The 23,458-nt window shown below is 37.9% G+C and overlaps 2 protein-coding genes across 3 annotated transcripts in view; one reads left to right on the top strand and one right to left on the bottom strand.

Moving 5' to 3' along the window:
- On the bottom strand, positions 1 to 10,733 carry UBA5 (ubiquitin like modifier activating enzyme 5). 2 transcript variants are annotated; one of them, XM_026094055.2, is made up of 12 exons: positions 10,506 to 10,733; positions 9,920 to 9,965; positions 9,740 to 9,829; positions 8,357 to 8,466; positions 7,873 to 7,959; positions 7,063 to 7,147; positions 6,092 to 6,196; positions 5,784 to 5,911; positions 4,347 to 4,482; positions 3,842 to 3,917; positions 2,898 to 3,004; positions 1 to 2,284 (listed from the first exon to the last, which is right to left on the bottom strand). In XM_026094055.2, exons 1-12 carry the CDS (start codon positions 10,640 to 10,642, stop codon positions 2,201 to 2,203), a joined length of 1,191 nt encoding a protein of 396 aa, XP_025949840.2. In that variant the 5' UTR covers positions 10,643 to 10,733; the 3' UTR covers positions 1 to 2,200. The 2 variants fall into 2 exon arrangements, with proteins under 2 accessions (XP_025949840.2, XP_064362483.1); XM_064506413.1 differs by lacking the exon at positions 10,506 to 10,733 and adding an exon at positions 10,272 to 10,414.
- A 119-nt stretch (positions 10,734 to 10,852) lies between these two features.
- Positions 10,853 to 23,458, top strand: part of ACAD11 (acyl-CoA dehydrogenase family member 11) — a 32,987-nt gene continuing 20,381 nt past the window's right edge. Inside the window, exons 1-12 of the mRNA XM_026094054.2 lie at positions 10,853 to 11,134; positions 13,083 to 13,182; positions 13,442 to 13,567; positions 14,130 to 14,291; positions 14,730 to 14,894; positions 16,999 to 17,146; positions 17,726 to 17,847; positions 18,917 to 19,023; positions 19,169 to 19,295; positions 22,061 to 22,138; positions 22,544 to 22,682; positions 22,795 to 22,902. Coding sequence (XP_025949839.2) covers positions 10,998 to 11,134; positions 13,083 to 13,182; positions 13,442 to 13,567; positions 14,130 to 14,291; positions 14,730 to 14,894; positions 16,999 to 17,146; positions 17,726 to 17,847; positions 18,917 to 19,023; positions 19,169 to 19,295; positions 22,061 to 22,138; positions 22,544 to 22,682; positions 22,795 to 22,902 — 1,519 coding nt within the window. The 5' untranslated portion in view covers positions 10,853 to 10,997. The remainder of the gene's footprint in view (positions 11,135 to 13,082; positions 13,183 to 13,441; positions 13,568 to 14,129; positions 14,292 to 14,729; positions 14,895 to 16,998; positions 17,147 to 17,725; positions 17,848 to 18,916; positions 19,024 to 19,168; positions 19,296 to 22,060; positions 22,139 to 22,543; positions 22,683 to 22,794; positions 22,903 to 23,458) is intronic.

The raw sequence follows: 23,458 nt of genomic DNA, 5'->3' as shown, positions 1-23,458 counted from the left end.
TAACTGTTGCAATACGCTTCATTTATTACATCATAACAAAAAATCATAGATTTTCTATTAGGTTTTCCAGTCAGAGTGAATTATCCTTGTAAATGCCTTTTTAATTGGAAAAATTCTTAAAGCTGATTTTTTTTCAGTCCTGAACTGAATTTTAACCATTAGTACACTCAGATTATTTTGTAATGATTTCAAATTCTTGTGCATTAGTTGAAAGTGACAAAGTAATACAAGAACCCTTTTGCATGCTCCAAAAGGTGTGCTGACAATAACATATTAGTTTGCTCCTAGAACTGTACATGAAATAAAATGGTAAACAGTTGTCTATTGTAAAGCTTTCAATCACGTGATAGCAGTGATGTCTACAGCCAAATAGTCTCAAGCTTAACTGAGTCGTCATAGAAATGAGTCAACTATTTGCCTCAATCTCCGGAGTCAAGTGTGTGCCTCATTTTTATTGTTCCCAAAGGAAAGGTAAAGTCTGTCATAAAGAAATAAAAGTAACACTTAAATTGACACTTGGATCAAGCTAATGCAGACTCTGGAATGATGGACTCTGGACTCTCTCTGATGCCAGTTCAAGTGTGTACCTTTTTAATCTCACTGTTTTATTTCCCCTTGCTCTGTACAGTTAATTCCTAAAATGTAGTCTCTCCAGAACTGAACTCAACCTAAACCACATCTTCTGTTTTATAGTATAATACATCTCTCCTCTAAAAAGCCCCAGTAGCTTCAAAGATTATTTTTGTTTAAATATTCTCTAGCATGAACTATGGAGGGAACAGAGTTTGAAGCTTGTAACTATTGCTTAAGAGCTCAGCAGTGAGAAATGAATTTTTAACCAAGTATTCATTCAGCTATCCTAAGAAACAGAAGCATCTTCAAAATACTAGTAGCTGGATACTGCTACTGCCATGTAATAGGCAGTTCTGTGTTGGTATCATCCTGTGCTGAAAAGGTTTCTGAACAGCAGAAGTTGGAAATACTTGCATTACATTAGAGAATGAAATGTACCTTCTTCTAAGCCAAATCTAAATAGCAACAGAGTTCTGCAATAGACAACTAGAGCAGTTAAAATATCTTAAATTGGTACTTCCAGTATATTAGTCATCTGTAGGGTACTGGCAATACAGAATGTGTACATTTACAGGATAATTTACAGATCAGTTTAATACATGATAATTTAAAAGTTAGTACTACTGTACTAACATTATTTACAAGACAAAAACAATAGCTCAGCTACTCCACTGAAGATATCTGCAACATTAAAAGTTTAGAGCATCTAATTTTAGAAACTTTAATATGCAACTCAGATTAAGTATTCTCTAATATACCCCATGAGATGGGAGTGGTTCAGAATTATAGTTAAGCTTTTAGAAATGAACAAAAATAAAATATTTAGATTTTCAAAGAGAGAGACAAAATCTCCTATGCATTCCAGTGTTATTGGTAGTTCTTATGGATTTCATCATAAGGATCATCTGCCAGCTGAAGTGATGACATGTTAATACCCTGTCAGCTAGCACAGTCATCCACTAACAAAAACACTCTTATGCCTTGTTACGGCATATTCAAAAGCATGATCGCAGGGGAAACATATATGCAGCTATTTAAGAACTTGCAGTAGTAAAACTGACAAAACCAGAGAAATTTAAAAATATATTCCATCTCAGTGATGAAAAGGCTAAAATGTTCCATTTACTCACAAAAAATAACCACAGCACAATCCATGCCAAGAATTTAAACAAAGACCAGTGAAAAGTAACTAGTACCTGTGCATGGAAGATTGGAAGCAGCAATATGAGTGAGGCACTATCATCAGCCATTGACCTATTCAGTCCACTCAAGCAGAGTGCACATTTCACTTGTCTGATACTATCTGCTCAGTTGATGACATGACATTGCAGATAACGTGCTATGCTAACTTTTGATAGTTTATCTATCACCCTTAATTTTCCACTGAGTATCTGGACCCTAGAAATGTTGAGAAGTTAAAACTTACAGAACTTCAACAGCACTTTGTATTTTGAAGACATGTGAATAGGCAGACAAAAATAAACAAAGTAACTGTCTCTTCCCCCCACCCCAAGTAACAGTTCCATTTCATCAGAAGTTCAAAATAAGTTTCAGTGGAAAAAAAAAAGGTCTGTTTTTCCTCATAATCCAATGTCAATCCACATTCCCAGAAATTTAATACATTTTGCTACATGTTTTTCATTTTGGCCATGAGTTCTTCTAGGCTTTCCTCAGACTCTGCCACTGTTTCATCAGTTACAGCATTCTCTTCCTGTTAGGAACAGGAGAAAAACTTAGCAATAAAAATACCACACAAACACCCCCGTCCCCCCAGTAACATTTATTTCAGTTATGCAATACCATTTCCTTAGAACCAAGAACCCAGTTGTAAGATTGGGCTCCAGTGGTTTAAAAGCAAAGTGGTCTACAAATGGTATGTTCCATTCTGATTAGGATTTAGAATGTTCTGGCAGCAATACATAAAAATTGTGTTCTCCAACTATATTAATTTCACTTTGACTACATAATCTTTTTAAAAGACAAATATGGTAAAAAATATTAGTCACCAAAATATCAGCTGAGAAAATCATGTCTGCTTGCAACCAGAACACAAAATATGAAATACATTCACTTCTGTCACCTCAAAACTACATTCACATTAACTTTAAATAAACAAATTTATTTTTCAGAAGAACAATTGAGACTGGATCATAGAAAACATCAGTGGAATGGGCTGAGATACAGTTTTACTGGAATTGTTTAAGATGGAATTTTATTTTAGATTTAAACAGTACCCAAACTGATAGCTATTATAAATTTAATGTATATGATATACTTCAAAAATAAGTGTATTCTAAAAAAATAAATGGTGGAGTGCAAGTTACCTTGTTTGGGATAGTATATGCTACAGTAATTCCCTCTGGAAGATCAGGTACTGGACCAGAAGCAGCCCTCAGCTCCTCTTCTGAAATTTCTGACACTAATTCGATGCCTTTGCATTAAAAAGAATTGAGAACCCCATTAAAAATTAAAATAAAGAGTTCTTTAATCAATATGTTAGAGAAAAATTTCAGCTACTTTTCTGAAATACAGAAAATTTGAAACAGAAGATCTTCCTGCTTCTAACTACTGCATCCCCATTATCAATGCAAAAGTTTTCCCTTTAGAATATATGAAATGATTGCATACCTGTACCTTATGGGCAAGAAGTGCATTTCTATAGAACTTTATTTTCTCACAGTTTAAATATTATTGTGAGGACAGTTTTTCCCAATGGTAAGGTAGGATTATTCTCTATATAATGTAATAAACAGAACATGCATATGCATTCTTGACATGTTTATAAAAAAAAGTGCTTACAGTTTCTTAAGAACAATTCTTTCAAATTTAAAGTCCTCAGAGGAATATAAAGAACTATGAGGATGCCTTAGTGTAAGTGGTGGTGGAAATGACAAATGCTCTTCAGATTTAAAAGGAAAACACAAGTAAATTGAGACACAAAACAAAGACTCACTTTGTGTATTAAAGGTACCCATAATCTAATGAATACATGTTTTGACATCTTCATATCATCATCTGAGAAACTACTTTACTTAAACATTGTTAACTCCTGAGCCTCAGGTCTGCTCAGTATACTACTAAAACTGCATCATCAATTTGTGTTCGTATTACTATCAAAACCAGTGAAAAGCCAACAGTGATCAAGCAGTGTAAGCTACAGAAAATAGGAAGTGTGAGAAGTACCCTATACTGTGTTCACTCAAAATGAAGACTACAATTGAAATACTTGATACTGGTGACATCATTTAGTCTCTACTTGATTACTTACCCCAGTCATTGTCTTCATGTACTATTTCTTCTTCCTGTTCTATTACTTCTTGTTTTGATTGCACAGCTGCTTTCTTCTGAAGAAAGAACACAGAAAAACTAGTAATATATACAACAGTCCAATTTTCAACAAGAGTAAGAAAGATCAAATTTAATATTTCACAATTATTTTAAGATATGCAGTCACAGTTTAGAACTTCCTTAGGCATAAAAAGGCAAAGTACAAGCAAAAACAAAATAAAAAAAAAAAGTTATCACTCAAAGACAGTAACATAGAACTACCAGAAAGGTTGAGCAGTTACTGCAGAAGAACATCTTATCTGATATAACTGCATGCAGATCACTTTGCCTACCTTTACGATAACTGTAAGTATTTTTAGAAATTCATGTAATCACATGAAGATGAGGCCACTGAAAACTGAAGTAGCGATGACAGTTTTCTTTCACTACAGTTCCATAGCTTGCTTTGTCCTCAAGACTTTACTAAAGCATAAGACCATTTTTACCTTATAATTTTCCTGCTGTTTTCTGCAATTTTGGTCACCACATTGTGGGTTTGGCTTCATAGCCATAGTTGGAAAGAAATCCTGCATTGCGTTGTAACCAAGATAATAACTCACAGTGCCAAAATTCAGCAAATATCTAGAAAAACAAAATGAGAAAGCAGGTCCTTATATATGGATGCAAACATAAGAGTTCAATTGCTCAGGCAATCATTTTTTTTCCTTAAAGAGCTTCTGCAGTGCAACATTCATACCACTGACCAGTAAGTGAAGTAGTAAAAAGTTACTGCAATTGTCCTACAATAAGCGGTGGTCACTTGAGTTACTGACAACAGCATAGCTGCATCAATACAGAATCAGGTCCTCTTGTGGTGCGTTGGTGTGTTTGTGTGAAAACAACTCAGCTACAGTCTCTGAAAAAATATGTTTAGAGTAATATGTAAGTAATTTTCCCCTATGCCCAAACTCATTTCTGCTTGATAGATTCAGATGCCAGGTATTAGGAAGGAAGAGTTTTAAACAGCTGATCAGAACAAGCCTAATCACCCTCTCTCCAGGGTCAAATTTGCAATACAAATGCAAGTTTAATTCAAAGTGTAACATTTGAAACTTGCCTTCTTCATTAAAGACAAACAGCTGTTGCTATGCAGTTCTATGCAATACCTGTCTGCACAACTGAAAACAAAGCTTTGTTGTATATAGGTATAATGGCAAACAGAAACTAGAAATTTTTGGACAACTCTGACAAAACCAAGCTAAGGCTAAAAACTGGCTAAACAAAATAAGATCCTATTTTCTAGATATATTTAAGCACAACTTTGAATACTGTGTGCAGCCACTTCCAAAGTTTAAGCACTGAGAGAACTGAAGGGAAAACACCTGCATGGTGTTGGTAAGTTTTGATAATAAGATGCTGGGAAAAGATGACGCATCATTTTGAAATGGAATAAAACATAAAAAATTGTTCAAAAATTTTTCTTGCAGAGAGATGCAGTTTTTTTTTTAAAACAGCTGAAGTCATGTGACAGTAATTTTGAAAAATAATAAAATATTTCATATTGCTGTATAACTGTTTTTGTTTCACCTCAGATTTTTGTAATACCATGGCTGCAAGATAAATTGTTTCTTCTTTGTTCATGTACAAAATTTCAAAGGTGATTTAGCCCTCTGTCATTTCTGCCCGTAGGTCAATGTCATCAAATGGGAGCTTGTTTAAATACAGAACTAAGAGGAAACGCACACACACACACCACCTGTGTGCATACACAGTAAGAACTCTTAGGAAAACTCTTAAGACCTTTCTTTTCCCTTAGGAAATAAGCCACAGATATAAGCCACAGATATTTAAAAAGAATCAGACCAATCATTATGAAAGATGCCTTCAGAGTTCTTCATACCATAGTGCTGTACACACCGAGCAGCAGCAACTCAGTCACTTACTTCAGAACATTCTGTACAAGAATTCCCGCCACAACACCCATAGTGGTAGGAAGACTAGCTGCACAAACTCCTTCTCGTTTTAATGTTTTCTCATCAATATTTGCAGCAACTACAAGTGGAGGAGCACACTGTGGGAAATAAAGAAATTCAGTTTTAAAAATGCATTAAAACACAGACCACACAAATACTGTATTTTAAGCTACTCCCATCAGCTGTGCCAGGATCACATTCACTAGCCAGCTGATCTTCATACCCCCAGTCCTGTTTCAAAAAGGAAAAAAACAGCAATCCTGCAGAGCACTGCATACCGCAAAACAAGCAGATTCACCAGGTATGATCAGCTGTATATGTCCTGACACTGCATTTTCACTCACTCCAGATTCCATCCAGATTTGTCCAAGTTCATTGCAGGCCTTAAAAAAACAGAAATGCACACATCAGCAAAGTATACGTTTAATGGAAAAACAATTTGTAAATTGAGACTGATTAAACATAAAGCCTTTCTGTCTTAAAGCCAGAAGATTATTAGTCAAGAAGAAGAACAGAAAAGGCAGGAAAGAAACTAAGAGTAAAAATGAAAGGACAAATTGAAGTTGTCCTCATGAAGCTAGGCCTTTGTGCTTGCATGAAGATCTGTTAAAACAAAGACAGTACTGAATGGATAGAGGCATTAGAAATCCAGTTACTAGATCCACACTCCCAAATCTAACTGGACACACTACATCACATACTTTTACTGGCACGGATACAGCGTATCTGTGCACATTCAGTATATATAATTTGTAGATCAGTTAGCTGAATGATAACAGAAAACATGCATTTTGCATAATCTTCTGTGCTGGGTGCTACTGTAAAGAAAAACAGTTTGATTAGGTGCACAACCTTAATGACTTTTTATATATAAAGTCATATGAAGTGTACAATTAGCTACACATGGTTTTAAGGAAGCTTATAAGATTAAACATGCTAGGCTTTGATACTACATTCATATAGAGAAAATAATTTGGAAATTCAGAGAAGGTTTACAACACTTCTTTACTAAGCATTATCTGCTAGGCACTTAAAACACTACAGTTGTACTTATACACATAGAATGTGTTTTACAAGGACTGGATGAAAGCTCAGATTAATTTGAAGAAACATGAGGAGGAACTTTCTCAAAAGATTCTTGGTAAAGTCCTGTCTTTTCTCTAGTCCCTACAATTTCCAACTATTGTGGAGGAAAAATACTTGCTCCACAAGCTCATCAAGAGTCCAAGCATGCCCTAGATGGCCTTACCGTGTTAATTGCCATGCGAGCTTCAAAGTTGTCCACGCAGCTTAGAACAAGATCGACAGGTTTCCCTTCCTCTAGCGCACCGTTACTGAAATTAGTATCAGAAGTTTGCATGAAATTGCTAGTGGGCCAAAATACCAACATCACAATCAACATGCATCTTTAGATTAGAGAAATACACAGGAAGTATATTTCTAACAAAACTTGTACCTTCTTTTGCACTCACACAATTAGCATTGTATTTCAGCAGTAAAAACAGCTGCCAGGAACAGCAGCACACTGAAGCTGGCATTCAAATATATGGACATTTTAGATTAAGGCAAGTTTTGTATAGTATACACTTGCATCTCTCACAAGTGAAAAAATGCAGTACAAAATATTAGGAGAAATAGTTTATCTTTGTACAACATACCTGCAAATAGGAAAAAGTTGTTTCAGAACTCACCTGTGAGATAGGCTAATAACTATTTTCTTTCTTTATTCTATGAAGCATACCTTAAACTACCAGAGCAGACAAAGTGTGATTTGTTGTGCTGTAATGGAAAAGCCGACATGACTCATAGCTTAACAAAATTTGATTGGAAATCTAACGATGCACTAATATGATGTATCACTACTTTACAGCAAAAATAAATGTTCCTTAGCACAATCTCTTGAGGACTACGCAAAAATGTGTCTTCATATGCACATATTTCCCACTGGTTTTCGGTTGGGAGTTACTAAATTAAAAAAATTTTCAATGAAAATGCGAGGCTGTATTTAGAACCAAACACCAGCATAAGTTAGCTATATGCTTTTGTTGACAGATTTTACCTTATTCTATCCATGAAATGTTGGAAGTTGTCCAGCGTTGTGATGTTGTAGTTATGTACTTCAAACTGAACATCAGGGTTAATATTCCTTATAGAGGAAACAAAAAGGGTCAGCACTAACAAATACAAGGGTAACTTGCACCCTACTTCCTAACTTCACAAGTGTTGCTAGTCTTAAAATTCCAGTCTGAAGTCTAATATGCCCATATGGACAAAAATTCACAGATTAGATCAGGAAAAAAGCCTACTAAAGTGGTATAAAAATCTTCTAAGCAAAATTAGCTATACTGAAAAAAGTACAATTACATTAAGCTTTTTGCCAATACAAAAATGTCATTAAAGTATCAACCATTTCCACTGATATTTTATACCAAAATTTCTAAATTAGACCATGCCGCTTTAGCAACAGATATTTCACTTCTAATCACTTGCATAATAGCTTCCTGGGTAAATATATTTTGATACCCACTTTTCTAAATACATACCTCAAAGTATGTTCTGCTGCTTGCACTTTACTTAATCCAGCTTGATGAGGTTGGAAGAAGAGTCTGTTCATGTTTGCCAATTCCACTTTGTCATAATCAAACAGAAGCAGCTACAATAAAGATCATATCAACATATGTGACTTCCTAAAGACTCTGCAACCAAAGCACTATAGTAAGCCATTTTAAATAGCAAAACTCATCCTTGAAAGAAAACAAACAAACGAACAAAAAACCCAGCAAACCTCCCAAACCTGCACTGTAAGTGCTGAATTCTGAGAACTATAATAATTACATATACATATAATATATACTATAAATTTTATACTAAATTATAAAATGTAATAAGTGCTGATTGTAAGACTGAATTCTAATTGCCATTCACCAGGAACTGATTTTTTAAGTCATGAAAATCACTGTTAATAAAAGGCAATTTGTTAATTTGATCTAAGCTAAGCAGAATATTCAAGAGATTATCTACATGGAGACAAATACGATCAACTGTGTTCTCACACTCCTACCTGTCATTATGACATTAACTGGAAATATGTAATTTCTTTCATTTGTGTCTTGGCATGTATTTCGATGCACTTAAGATAACTAGATAATTCACTGACGCATGCATTATTATAAATTCTCAGTTAGTAGCCCAGTGTCCTGTCCTAGGCCCAAGATGCTGGCCTACAGCAAATGCTCCTTCAGAAAAAGAGAAATTCAGAAAAAGAACAAACCTTATAATAACAATAAAAAAAAATTGTATCATGTCCTTACTGAGAAACTTAAGTTCCCAGAGTAAATGGTCAGTTTTTGCCTGAAAAGACAAACATCCAGGCCCCTGCCCAAATTCTTTGTTTTAGTTATTAACTCTTGAGGTTCTTGCTATCTATATGCATATTGATTTTTTTTAACTGCTGCTAAATTTTTAGCCTCTAAGAATTTCATGTTAAACTGAGTTTTGTGACAAAACTGTCTGTTTGAAATTTAATGCACTTCCATTTTGTTAATATCTCCTTTCCTCCTTGTAACCTAGGACTTGATCTTCTGTGCAAGTTACCTCCTCCTTTTTCTTTGTTTTCCCATTGCGATAATCCCATATGATGAATATTGTAAGACAGATAGACTCCTATAAGAGTGCAGAGAAGACAAGCATCCAAACAAGAATCATCCATGTGATACAGAACGAAGCCCTATGTAAATCAATTTTACTAGTGTAAGAAGGACACCAAGACTCTTCATTCGTGATGTCTACCCAAGTGTCATTCTTGAGTGCTTGCTTCAAGATTCTTTTATTGGGACAAAACCAACTAAGGGAAATCTTATCTATCTCTTCATACAGAGAAATAGCCCATCTACTATGAAGGCGTACAAGGAAAAAAAAGTCATTACCTTACCAATGCCACATCTTGTCAACATTTCAGCAGTTACGCTGCCAACTCCACCTACACCCACTACTGCAACTGTAAAGGTACGGATTTTCTGCAGAAAGAAATAAAACACAAATCAGTATGTCAAATGTGATCCCAATGAGGAAAAAAAAAGGTTATTTTAATGCAAAAATTATCCTACCTCATAGTCTTTGACTATTCCCATTCTTTTTAATGCCATCAGACGGCTACAAAGAAAAAAAGCAATAGCTTTATCAAAAGGTTCTCTACATTTCTAATTGTAATTTTGTTTTTCAGATATTTAAAATCATACTTATTTTAAAGACAAGTCAGCCAAACGACAAACTCAAGCCTGCAGTTCTCACAGCAGCTGGGACTGCCAGCTAGATACAGTCTAAATGACATAGATATCTTGTAGATATTGCCCTAATAGAAGAGCAACAGAGTGCTAACCCCGCAGAAGCTCACACGCTTTTTTTTTTTTTTTTTTTCTTTTTGGCGTGAGTAACAGCAGTGAAATCGGGAGAGCCTACCGCTATTGTAGTAAATGAGTCCTGGATTTACAGAATCAAAGCCCACGGTTTTTTGTTCAAAGAGCAATATGCCAGCAGGTCGGCGACGACTCTTCCAGTGTTTTCTGATCCCTTAAATTAGATTAACTCCCTCAAAACATTAAGACATAACATTAAAGCATCACCCGCCGCCGCCCCGTGCCCGGCCGGCGCCCCGCCCCCCCCGTCCCGGCTGAGTCTCCGCGGCGGCGGCACCTGTAGGGGTTGGAGTCCGTCACCTCGGCGCTCATGCTCTCGATGGGGGCCCGCGGCGGCCGCCTCTCGCGGGCCAGTTCCGCCTCCAGCTCCCGCACGCGCCGCTCCAGCCGCTCCAGCCGGCTCGGCTCCGCCATGGCGGCGGCGACTCCGCATCGACACGTCCGCCCTCCCCGGCGGAACTTCCGGGAGAAGCGGGGAGCGCCGGCCCCCGCGCGCGCCGGCCCCGCGGGCAGCGTTCCCGGCAGCCGGTAACGGGCGGGCCCTGGCGGTGACCGAGGGGCCGCAGCCTCGCCGGCTGGGCACCTCCGAGCCCCGGCGGCAGTAAGGGCGCGGCGCGGGGCGCAAGGCGGGTACCAGGCTGGGCGGTTTCCGCACTGGCGGGTAACCACCTCCCGGGATCAGCCGCTCGGAGCCCTGGCGGCGGGGAGCGCTTTCCTGGACGGACCGAGGCGGCTGCGGCTGCCCCGGCGACCTGGGGCGGGGCCCGTGATGGCGGCGGAGCGGGGCACCACCGACGTGCGGCCGCAGCACCGCTTCGACCAGGGCAGCTTGGAGCGCTACCTCTGCCGTTACCTGCCCGGTTTCTCCCGGCGGCCCGCCGCGGCTCTTGCCGTCCGGCAGTACAGGTAAGGGCCGGGCTGCTCTCTTTCGCCGAGCTCGAGTGGGGGGCGCGCGGCGACGCCGTTGGCGCAGCGGCCGTTAGCGCGGCATCCCCGCGCCGACGCCGCTGCGTTGCGCTGCTGAGGGGGAGCCCGAGACGTGTCGCCGCCGCTTGGCGAGGCGCGCGGGGGCAGCTGCCGCGGGTGGTGAGGGAGGCCGTCGGGCGGAGTTAACGGCTGCGCGCCGTGGGAATGGCTAACGGCGGGCCGCCTTCGCACTCGGGGTCACGGTTCACCGTTTGCAGCGCTGGAGAAGCCAAAGCTTGCCGTGGCGGAGGAGGTGACCTTTCACATAGGTGGCACCTGCGGTCAGGGTTGGTGGTGCGTTAGTACAAACAGATGACGCCTTGGGTGGACTCTCTTCAGTCCTCGGAAACCCTCCGTGGTTCACTCTACCTAAGTACAGGTGGAATTGCTTTATTGCCTCTCACCTACTTATCAGTCGTGGTTTATCTGCTTGCTTTTTATTTACTCAGCAAATAATAACGTTCAGGAGCATGTAAGTGGATTAAGATGTCAATTTAAAAAACAGATACAGGTGCACAGCATAGCGCTGTGCTGAGATCCTCCTTGGTGCCCTGAGAGCAATGTGTTGCCTCTGTGAGGTGCCCCTCAGACTCCAAAACCCTGTTTCAAAGAAGATATAGTTCCCTTCGGTTCAGCAAATCAGTTATATGACTTCAAACTAGAAGCTATTAGGAAGATGAGTGATTCTGAAAATACATTTTAATTACTCAGTAAACATGACCTCAATCACTTTATCTTCAGCCATTTCTAAGAAGCATCACTAACACAATTTTCCATTGTCTTCTGATGCACCTGTAAAACATCCACTGAATCCTTAGCTTTACTTGAATCTTCACAAGTACTTTGATCCAAGAGACTTTAGGAGGGACCTCAGGAGAGCACCTAGTAGTAAACTCTGCTAATAAATTGTCAGTATTTATGCTTTTACTACTTTATTCATCTTGTGGTTTCACTTCAAGGTTTCAATCAATCCAAAACTTTATTGTGCCCAGTAGAGTATTTGTCTGCACGGTGCACCTGCTAAACTCTGATATGGACTGTCCTTTGGCTGGCTCAGGGAAACAGAAGCCTTCTAGGGAGTGCGAGGGTAAAAGCTTGCTTGACTTTGATTTTCCAATAGTTGTTTAATCTGTTATTGGACTAGATCAGAATGATTCTTATAAATAATCCAGAATGAGGAGAGGACAGCATATGGATTAGCTCATTTTCCTCAGCCTTGTGGAAAATGAGGATCGAGGTGTTATGAAGGGTTTATCTAGAATGCTCTTTTCTACCTGTGTATGTGATTGAAAGGTCTAATTTCTATAATTCTTCATCACCGCAACATTCATTCTTTAAAACTTCAGAGCTGCTTTAGGCAGTGCCTTATGTATGTAAACAGATGAAAAGGCTTGCATTCAGTGAGCCTTGGTACTAGAGTTCCTCAGTTATTTAGAGAGCTTTCTCTACATCTGCATTATTGAAACTGCAGCTCACCAAAAGGAGGAATACAATTATGGATTAGTGTGAATTCTGCTCTGTTTAACTTCTTCCAAATTGGGTAGCTTTAAGGTTAATACCGTCCATCCACTGCAGGCCTTGAAAGCATTCATCATGACTTTTGGTGAGAAGGGTGAAGGTTATCTTCCTTTCACAAGAGAACGAATTGTGTAATTGTGACTTTTCCACAGTGAAAGAAGACATCTTTCTTATACGTGGCAATAGAACTTGTGACTTTGTAGGCTATCGCTAGCATCTCTGTAAGGTTATAGTTGAAAGAAAACTCTTGAGAAGAACTTTCCTGTGTCTTGCCATTTTGTTCAGGCCAAGTCACAGTGCACTTTGCATTGTTTATGTTAAATGTTCGCAAACTTGAATTCATAAGTAATTTAAATCTTCTTATTTGTAGCTCAGGCCAGTCAAATCCAACCTTTTATCTCCAGAAGGATGGGCAGGCTTATGTACTCAGGAAGAAGCCTCATGGTCCCCTTCTACCTAGAGCTCACAAGGTAAGTAACTAGCTTTGGCAAGCTCCAAGCACTTTTTATTGTAGGTGTTTAAGTCCTATAAATGATGGTGCAGCATGTTTCAGTGACTATTGAGTATCTGTCTAGAAATGCAATGAATTAATGAGATCATTTCAAGTTTTCTGTGTTATATGCATAACTAAGCATTAGAGAGGATACATTGTCATTCACTGTACTCAGTAAAATAATGATTTATGTTTGGGAACTTTTCACTGAACCTAGGTTTCTGTATCTTCTTCAGATTGATAGAGAATATCATGTGCAGAAAGCCTTGTTTTCAGCTGGATTTCCAGTCCCTGAGCCCCTGTTGTACTGCAGTGATGTTTCTGTCATTGGAACGGAGTTTTATGTAATGCAGCATGTGCAGGTTGGTCTACCAACATGAAAGATTGTAATGCAGTATGATCTCTGTCCTGATACTGGGGCCTGGCAGTGAGGATCAGCAGAGCAATTTTCTCAGCTTTGCTGTTTTGCTTCTGTCTCTGAGGCTCCTGGTTTCATAGCCCCCCCTCTCCAAGCCTGCTGGGGGGTAGAGGAACCCAGGCCCTTTGTCAGAGCCAGTGACACTGTGTATCCAGAAGCTCAATGACTTCTGTGTTAAATTACTGTGTGACCCCAGCCATAAGAAGAAGAACCAGGAGGTGACGAGCTGCTTTTTTTGGCTATTGATGGGAATGGCCTACCTGGCTCATTCCATATTGAACTCCTCCTCAGGGCTCAGCTTCCAATGGACATCCTGCACACAAATAACTTGGCATTCCTGTGAATCCCTTCACCTGTACTGGGCCAGAAAGAAACTAAATAAAGAAGAGATTTTTTTGACTGCACAGGGTGGATTAGTTCACTGCATTGCTTCTGAAATGTATAGCTTTACTTCTCTCCTCCTGATGCATATATCCCACAAAATATCTGATTTATGATGTTTCTAGGGTCGCATCTTCCGAGACCTCTCGCTGCCTGAAGTGGGCCCAGCAGAGCGTTCTGCTTTGTATATTGCAATGATAGAAACCTTGGCCCTGCTGCACTCTTTTGATTTGCAGTCATTGGGTCTCCAGGGATATGGTAGAGGACCAGGATACTGCAGAAGACAGGTACAGATCTTCAGACATTATTGTTTTGTCAAGTCCTTGAAGATTTGAATTGCAAGCTAAAATATTCATGTGTTTTAAAAGTGACGATCATATTTAAGCTACGAAACAGCTTCACTTAATTCAATTATTTGTGCACATTGCGAAGTTATTGCTACGTTCAAATCACTTTTGTAATGCTGTAAGTGGTGAATGGTATTCATTCACTTTTGGTATAACACTAGATTTGGGCTACATAAATAAGATTGAAGTAAGAAACAGAGACAGTCTTTGTTGAATTTTTTTAATCTCGCAATTCTTTACAAGTGCAAAGCTACTGGGTTTTATTGAACTTACAGGTAACATAGTCAAAGCCCAGAAGCATGGGCTTCATAATGTTGCGCTTTTGAAAAACTTGTCAGTCAGTTCAAAAAAACCTGTTGAAGTGTTTTATGTTTTTAGGTGTCAACTTGGAAAAGACAGTATGATGCAGCTGCTCACACGGATATCCCTGCCATGAACCAGCTGGCTGAGTGGTTAGCAAACAACTTGCCACCTGATGATAATGAAGAAACACTGATTCATGGGGATTTTAGAATAGATAACATCATCTTCCACCCAACAGAGGTATTTGAGACTTACTCATACATGTTTAGTACTACATGTTGGTCCTCCATTTGTTTGTAGCCCTGCCAGTTAATGGGACATTTTCATAGGTGTTTTAGTACATGATTGGCTCTATGTCAGTGTAAGGACTGCTTAGAATAAGTGCACCATGGGTATCGACCCATTCGTTGTCTTAGCTGTGAGTCATCAAAACTGCTTGACTCTCTTCTTTGCAAATCATAGTGCAAATAATAATTCTGTCCTTTGTGTACTGATATTCTACATCTTAGAAAGGAAGGGTAGAGAACTTCCACATGTGCTGTGCAAGGAGTTTAGGTACCTAATAGAGTACAGGTTTCCATTGCAGGAGTTAGTTACTCCTAATCATTCATTAGCTCTAGTCCCTACTTCAAAGTCCAGAAACAAAACATTTATGTATATAAATCCTACTGGGTTCAGTGAAAATTAAGAATGTGCTGAAGGCTCACTTCATTAAACCACGTAAGCATCTGATCCAAAACCCCTTGAAATCTGCAGTAGGGCTTGACCACAATGGCTTTTGGAAAAGGATCTAAATGCATGATATGTAATATCAGTGGAAACAAAGAAAAATTTGTCAAAGCTGCTTAATTAAGGAACACATGTAAATCACAGAGACCATTAATGTTCCTCATTCATTTTTAAAGGAAAGGAAGAGAGGTTTTCTAGTTTGTAGAAATACTGTGTTACTTGTATATCGACATAATCACATTTTCATTATAGTTCTTTCCATGTTATTTGCTTTGTTGTGAGCAAAAGATATGCAATACCTGCAGAATATAGGTAGGGTTTTGGACTTTAAAATATGATCTATGTAGTAGGTTGATTTCTTTAAGGGACATATTGCCCTTTTATGATCTAGAGAAAATAATTTTAAAATGAACTATGACCACCTTATCAGGCTTAGCAGCCTTAACTCATAAGTTAACCATTTTTTTTAAAACAGAATATACACATTCTGAGGTGTGTGGGTGTCTTTTTTCTTTTTCTTTTTTTTTTTTTTTCTTTTTTTTTTTTTTTTTTTTTTTTTTTTTTTTTTTTTTGCTATTCTTGATGAGAAGGCAAGAGGTGTCAGACAGTCCTAGAATTAATTCTGAATTTATTCTGTTTCTGATGCCTCTTTGTAATCGGGAGCAAAACATATGCAGTTTTGTTATCAATAAAATAGCCACCTTAATGTATTTTTTTGTTTAGTCTTCCTATAGAACTATTGGGAGATGAAATGATTAGAGTTTATTTTGGCAAAATCTGTGGAATTTAAGATACAGTTGTGATTATAAGGATGAAATCAGCTTGCTCTATAGTGATAGTTGTGGTGTAGCCGATATCAGGGCTGTGTTTGTGTGCATACCGAGCGCTCTTTGTCATCTGTTCCCTGCATGGTCCAGAAGGTTCCCAACAGTCTCCAGAGAAATGACACAGAGGACTGACTTGAGACAAGGTGACTGACTGAGCTGCTACCCAGCTTCATAGCAAAGCAGCAGATCCCAGCAGTTCCTATAAGCAGCTTCTGTTGTACGTAGACCAATTGAGAGTCACTATCTGTAGGCTTAAATGCGCTGTTTGACTCCTTGAGCAGAGATTCTGGCAGACTCAGTTGTAGTTGACAGTTCCTGCTGCGGCTGAAAGAACTGACCAAACTGTAGATAGATAATTTTAAATAGTCCATAGAAACCATTCCTGTATATGCAGGAATGGCCATGTAGGACAGCCTTTCGTACCTAGTTCAAGATCATTAGTAATGATGGAATGTGCATAGACTGGTGTGGTCATGTAGGACTACAGGACAGCTAGATTATAAGAATTCATCACCAATTGTGCGACATTATGAAGGACTAGAAACAAAAAAAACCTATCAGTACTTTTACAGTTCTTCAGGATATTGTATTTCAAGCATATTTTGAATAGAACAGTTTAGAAGTTTCTGACAAGAAAACCATTACTCAAAGGTATGTAATATAAAATGAGTTTCTATTGTTAACATGGATGTTTTTCTACCACTGTGTGAATGTTAACTGTCTGTAGATCCTAAACTTGTACTCAACATTGTACACTCATTCATGAGAAGCTGTTATTTTTATTTAAGGCTCGTGTTTTGGCAGTGCTGGACTGGGAGCTTTCAACTGCTGGTCATCCTTTATCAGATTTAGCATATGCCACTTCATTCTACTTTTGGCCTACATCTGTTAAAGACTTGGGTGAAGGAACTGTCTTTCGTTTTAAAGACACTGTAGGTATGAAGTTGTAATTTTTTTTGTCAAAATGAATTCTAACATTGATTTCTATTTGATGTGTTATCTTTGTAAACAACAATAAAATGTCAAATGAATGAGGAAATCATTTTGCACTTGAGAGCTTCTCCATAGTTTTCTTCACTGCAGGAAATGTACTGCTAGTAAGGTTTATTAGAACAGGTAATCCTGTTGTAATATGCTGTGGCTAATCCACAGCATGTTACTTCCATAGAAGGTTATTTTGAAGCTTTCTTGGAGGTACTGGAGACAAACTTACTTAAATGTAAGCTTATTTTTAAAAAAAAAAAAAAAAAGGTGCAGTTCACTTTATGGCTGGGATGGGATGGGGAGTAGGAAGTGTTATGCTTGGCTGGAATTCAGACAAATCCTATTTTGTTTTGGTTCATATATCACTTAGCTCATAAGAGATGATAAAGCATGGGGTTTTTTTGTTTTTGTTTTTTTCTCTGTAAATTGAAGGTAACAAAGTTGAAAAAGCTGTTCAAATGTTTGAAAAATAAGGTGGAAAAATCCTAGAAAATGTTGAATATTTTAAAATATTCTGTTGTTGTTTTGTAGAAACTCCTTCATTTGAAGAACTGATTTCCATTTACTGCCACTGCCGGGGTATTAGCACTACTTTTTCCAACTTGAATTTTTTTCTTGCTTTATCATATTTCAAAATGGCAGGAATATTCCAGGTAATACATGCACTGACATTTTGTGAAACGTTGCATATTTTTATCATGAATATTTGTAGATAGTATTTCTTCAAAATAGGAATTGTGTTTTAGAAATAGCTGAAAACATTGTACATCGATTTGTTCCTTTAGAAGCAGCAGCTTACATGGTTATGACTGGTAACTCTCTAGGTTGGAATTCCTGCTGCATGAAGTACCTTGTCTTAGATGTAGCTAAATTCTTAGGAAAGCAGGCTAAAGAAGAATAAAAAGTGGATGTGTGGATTTCTGTGATTGATGTGCCAGTGTGCTGGCAGTCTTGTCATTTGGACTTCTTTCTGGACTCTCTGGCTAATTTAAATCCCACGTGACACAAAGATGTTAGTAAGCTTCTGCAGCTCTCATGAAAGTAGATAGCATGATATGAAAGTTAGATCTTTTTGCTGCTACCTACAGATAAAAGGAGGCTGTGTCAACTCAGCTTATTATGAGCCATGTAGTAGCCCAGTCTTGACGTGATTGCAGGGGAAAATAAGTTTCATTGGTTCATTGTCAACAGAAGTAATTGTTCGTTAAATTTTCAGCCACTGTAGGACATGAATACAGTTTTATGAGAAGCTGCAGCATGAGAACAGCTTAGCAACCATGTCATAAACTTCCTGGTATTAATTTGGAGTTAGAGTGTATGTGTGGGCAGTTAATGTAGTTGCAGATGATAATCATATATGTATACTGGTGTCAGTTGGCTTAAGGACAGGCTGGGCTTGCTTGCAGTATCATGTGCAGACACATTCTTTTTTTTTTTTTTACTCTGCTAGTTTTTGTGGGGTTTCCTTTAGTTCAGTTTTCCTGGGGTATGTTTTTCTTTTGCTGGTCAAGCCTTTCCGTTATATCGAATATGGACGAAAAGTAATACTAACATATGCGAGTGAACTCTGTCTGTAATTCATAAAACTACATTGGTTGCTAATGTTTTTCCTGCTATGTGCATTTAAGTTTTACTTACCTAGCTGAAGAAATCACCTATCTAAAAGAGGGACAATTTTAAGTGCATAATTATGCCATATATGCCTTTCCTTTTGATTTTTAGGGTGTATATGCTAGATATCTCCTTGGAAATGCTTCTGCAGAGAATAGTCATGAATTTGCTAAGATGGTGAAGCCTTTGGCAGAAAGAGGGTTAGAGCTCTCAAAAAGGTAAGAGAGATCTAAACTACTGATATAAGGTCAGGCAAAGCTCTTGCAACCCCTTCACTTATTTGAATGCCTGTATAAGGCAGCTTATATTGTTATCAGGGAAAACTTGGTTGTATTTGTTGCTCCATTGCATGTTTTTCTTTAGATCATCTTTCAGTAGCAGAGCACATCACAAAAGTTCAGGAGAGTTGTTCCATCAAAGTAGGAAAGGCAAAGAAATTCTGCTGAAGGTAAAGCAGTTCCTGACACAGCACGTATATCCAGCTGAGAAGGTAAAAAGCTTTTAGTAAGCTTATTTATAAATGACCATTTTATAAGTAGAGTTTACAAAAATCTAAAATGTTGTATAGAAGTCATCCCCCCCCCCCCTTTTTCTTTTCTCCTTTGGAACAGCAATGTTTTTCACTCAGTGATATTTGTGGTGGTACTTGCAAAATATTAACATACGTCATTATTGTCTGCATGAATCTTCTTGAAGAAATGAAGTGTTGTATGTGTTGTTAATAAATGCTAAGAGTTGCTTTTAAAAGCAGAGGAATACTTTGCTCATAGTTAATACCATCGTGTCCTAACAAAAACCTAGAACTCTTATGTACTAAGTGCAAAGATGCATTTTTCTTTCTGATGTTGTGCATGCACACAGGTGCTGTGTTACTTTCTTTAGTGAGCTCACACTGTTTTATATCTCATAAATTCTAAATCCTGTTCCAGACTTTTGTCTTCACTTTCTTCTTAAGGTTTTTTACTTTTCAGTTCCAAGGAAGAAGTAAAATCATGACACAAGGAGCCTAACATTTGCATTCCTTTTATTTTAATTGATTTAGAATGTCCCTGTGGTTAGGATGCTTAGCCTCTCTAATATTTGTTCTTTTTCCTTTTTTTAATGTACTCTGAGAACCTTTATTGAAAGTCTTATATCTGTGAATTCTGGTGTTGTCATGGACACCAGATCTGGCAAAAAAAAAAATTTACGAATGTATTACACAACTTCTTTTCTGTTGCTCAGAAATTGAGAGTAGCCAGAATGCAGTTTCATGAGATAGCCTTATACTAAGTATTGCATTATGCCCACCAATGTTTCTGTGCTCATTGTAGCTCACTCCATTACACCATGGCTATCTTCAGATCTCTTGTTAGAAACTTTGTAATTAAGTTAGAGGAAGTGAGTCTTCTTCAACTAAGATGTGGACAAGCATGTCCTTCCCCTGATTTTTCTGTTCCTGTAACTCTAGCCTATTGCTTTATTCAGCCTTTATTCAGTATATGATGGGATAGGGTAACTTTTTTTTTTTTTCTTTTCGTTATATTTGGAAGTATCCTGAGGTGTTGTTATTCTGGACATGTATGTAATACTCTGTAAAGTATTCATGCACAACTTCCATGATTGCATGTTGCCTTTTTGTGTGACTCCATAAATCTATTTTAAAAATATTAGGGTTTTGTTTTTTTGCATCAGAGGGAAGTATACTCTGGGTTTTCAGTTCAGAAAAGAAACTGCTGTTTTTAACCATACAATGGTCAATGCTTCTGTTCCTTGTCTCTTTTAATTTTTTTAAGGTATTATTTGTATGATAATGAACATGATTCCATAATGTATCAGTGTAGCCCCACTCTTGGATATATCCAATACCAGAGAAGGTTTGAAATCAGATAGTGGAAATATCCACAGAAATACATAATTAAGGAAGGGAAAACGAAGCACTTCTTAATCTAGTGAAATGTTAAAAATGGTTCATTTGGAAAGTGGGTTCAATTTTCAGCCTAGTGGAAGCACAGATGACGTTTGTTGCAGAATCGGGTGTGTCTTTGGTTGGGTGTTTTGTTGTTATTTTTCTAGTCAGGCAGAGGTGTAGAGAACATATTAATTTAAATGACTTATGAATATACCTGCCTATCACAAGGGATCTGTTGGACACCAAGAATTTCTGCTTCCAAAGTTTCTAAACTTCCAAAGTTTCTAAAGTCTGTAGCTAGTTTTGGATTGTTCTGGAAGGAAACCTTTTAAGTAATTAGGTGTACTTGCTTTAAAAACAAGCAAATGAACCACAAATAGCCATGAAAGTTCTGTAATGAATAGTAGTGTTCTTGTAAGTTATTTCTGACAAGGGCTCTTGCAAATCAGGACTTCTAGGTTCTAGTTCTGAATTTCTCTTATTCTGTGATTTTTAGAAAAGTCATTTAATCTTTCTGTGTAACTAGCATAATTGTTTCATGACAAAGCTGTGTGAAAGATCATCTGTAATCCCTGAATAAAGGGAGTTGCGTAATATTGTAAAATCAGCACACAAAAAATGTTTACCTGAAATTGAAGTTTAGAATTACAGTTTAGTGTTCCTGCAGCATTTGTAGAAGAATAATACAGGTAGGGGGAAGGGAGAGTTTCTTAGGCACTAGTTTTTTTTCATTCTAAAACTAGTTCTGGGGCCAACTTTGAAGTGCTGTGCCTTACTAAAATATACTTATCAAAATACTAGGTTTACTAAAGAGAACACAGTTGTATATAGTACTAGTCCTTGCTTGAGAAGTTATTTTGACAGAAGAAAACCTGCATTCTTTGTGGTTTTGCTCTGTTAAAAATGATTCACTAGTTTCTATATCTGAATGTTGTGATGGGAAACCTGCATCTTATGTGCCAGTAAATCAGGCTAAGTTTTATCTGTGTTTGCCTCTTGGGTTTATTCCTCCCATGCATGCTGTTGGTACCAGTTATTTGTATCTTTCAAAAATTTTGTATCTTCAACTTTCTCATCACATGTTTTAAATCATTCCAAGCCATTTCCATGTGTGAAATGTACTGATTGGAGTCATTTCCATGATGCATTTGACATCTTGCAAAATAGATTAAGGGTGGTTTTTTTTTTTTTTTTTGAATTATATTTTTAATGTGTAATGCAGCCAACTATATGGCAGAAAGATATGTTGAATACTTTGTTTTTAGTTCCTTGAGGTGTAAGGCTGGGAAACAAACCATATAATTACTTGTGTATGTTGAATGTCACTATTTATTTAAACAGCAACTTTTAATTGTTTTTCTAAGGAAATAATAAAATACTATGCTGGACATGGAAATGCCGAGGAAAAATGGAAGAAACCACCAGTGCTTGAGAGACTGAAGGTATTGGATAATAAATATTCTTGAGCACTGTAGTGATGAAAGAAACAAAGGCACTGACATGGAGAGTAGGAAATTTGCTATATGCTGTTGGAGAAGTTACTCTGACTTCATGGAAGGAAACAGAGTGAAGAACAGTGAAAAAGAAAGCAGTAATTAAGGGAAGCATGCAAAAGGAGATGAGATACAAATGAAAGAGGAGAAAAGCAAAAGTGAGTTCTGTGAAGGGTGTACCTAAACTTTAACTCAAAGACTGTATCTGTTGAAGATAACTATTTGGAAAAAAATAAAAGGTCAGACATATTGGACAACATGCTAGGCAGGAAGGAAGAAAATGGGTAGCAGGCCAAACTTCATTGCAGGATGAAGGTTTATTGCTAGTGTTTTTTCCTTTGATTCTTTCAACAGGAAATGGCGAAAGCAGAAGGTCTGTGGAACCTTTTTCTCCCAGATGTCAGTGGTCTCAGCCAGCTTGACTATGCACTAATGGCGGAGGAGACTGGGAAATGCTTCTTTGCCCCTGAAGTTTTCAACTGTCAGGCACCTGGTTAGCAAACCCTGTGCCTTAACTACAGCATGAGAATGGTATAAAGATGGGCATCTTATGTCTTACCAGTTGTGTGTCTCTAGAAGTAAGCATGCCTGCTGATTTCTTACAGACACTGGGAACATGGAGGTCCTGCACATGTATGGGACTGAAGAGCAAAAGAAAGAGTGGCTTGAGCCTCTCCTTGAAGGGAAGATTAGTTCTTGTTTCTGCATGACAGGTAAATTACTCTCCAGAAGAGAGTTACAGGCAACTGGCACAATTTTTTGCAATAGCTTATGAAAAAAACACAGGTTATTATGTGTTAATCAGTTAATGCAGATAGTTCCACTGAGTCTGTGAGTGTGAACATGAAAGCATCTCTGGGGTATGCAAAGTTAGGCACCCTTGCTGTACTTCTGGAGCTCTCTATCTGATAGTTGCCACTTCTCACTGTTACAGTAATTAGAATTTGCTTTCCATGTATTTTCAATTTATTTTTAGTACTAGTAAATATAGGTTATTGTAGAAACCGGATTTACAATAGCACTTACCATTTTGTAATGTGCTTTGGGGATTCTCTAGAAACATACATGTAGGTACAAGTATGACAGTTGTGGTTAAAGTTACATAGTTTTGCATTATGTCATAATTGGAGTTTTTGCAGCATAACCTGCTGTCTTTGTCTTTAGCCCAGCATTGTATACATTTTTACTTTTGGAATCTTGTGGCATTCAGCACCTCTGAAAAGCTTGACTTTTGATAGAGAAACTTAACTTTTGAACATGTGATGTCAA

Source organism: Dromaius novaehollandiae, chromosome 2 (genome assembly GCF_036370855.1).
Source record: "Dromaius novaehollandiae isolate bDroNov1 chromosome 2, bDroNov1.hap1, whole genome shotgun sequence".
NCBI classification, from domain to species: Eukaryota; Metazoa; Chordata; class Aves; order Casuariiformes; family Dromaiidae; genus Dromaius; species Dromaius novaehollandiae.
This window is presented reverse-complemented; position numbering and strand designations above follow the sequence as displayed.

Excerpts from the sequence above, each read along its gene's own strand:
- UBA5 (XM_026094055.2), bottom strand. The coding sequence starts at position 10,642 with ATGGCGGAGCCGAGCCGGCTGGAGCGGCTGGAGCGGCGCGTGCGGGAG. Across the intron at positions 9,966-10,505 it reads ACGGACTCCAACCCCTACAG|CCGTCTGATGGCATTAAAAA; the intron begins GTGCCGCCGCCG and ends TTTTCTTTGTAG. Across the intron at positions 3,918-4,346 it reads AACAGCAGGAAAATTATAAG|AAGAAAGCAGCTGTGCAATC; the intron begins GTAAAAATGGTC and ends TTCTTTCTTCAG.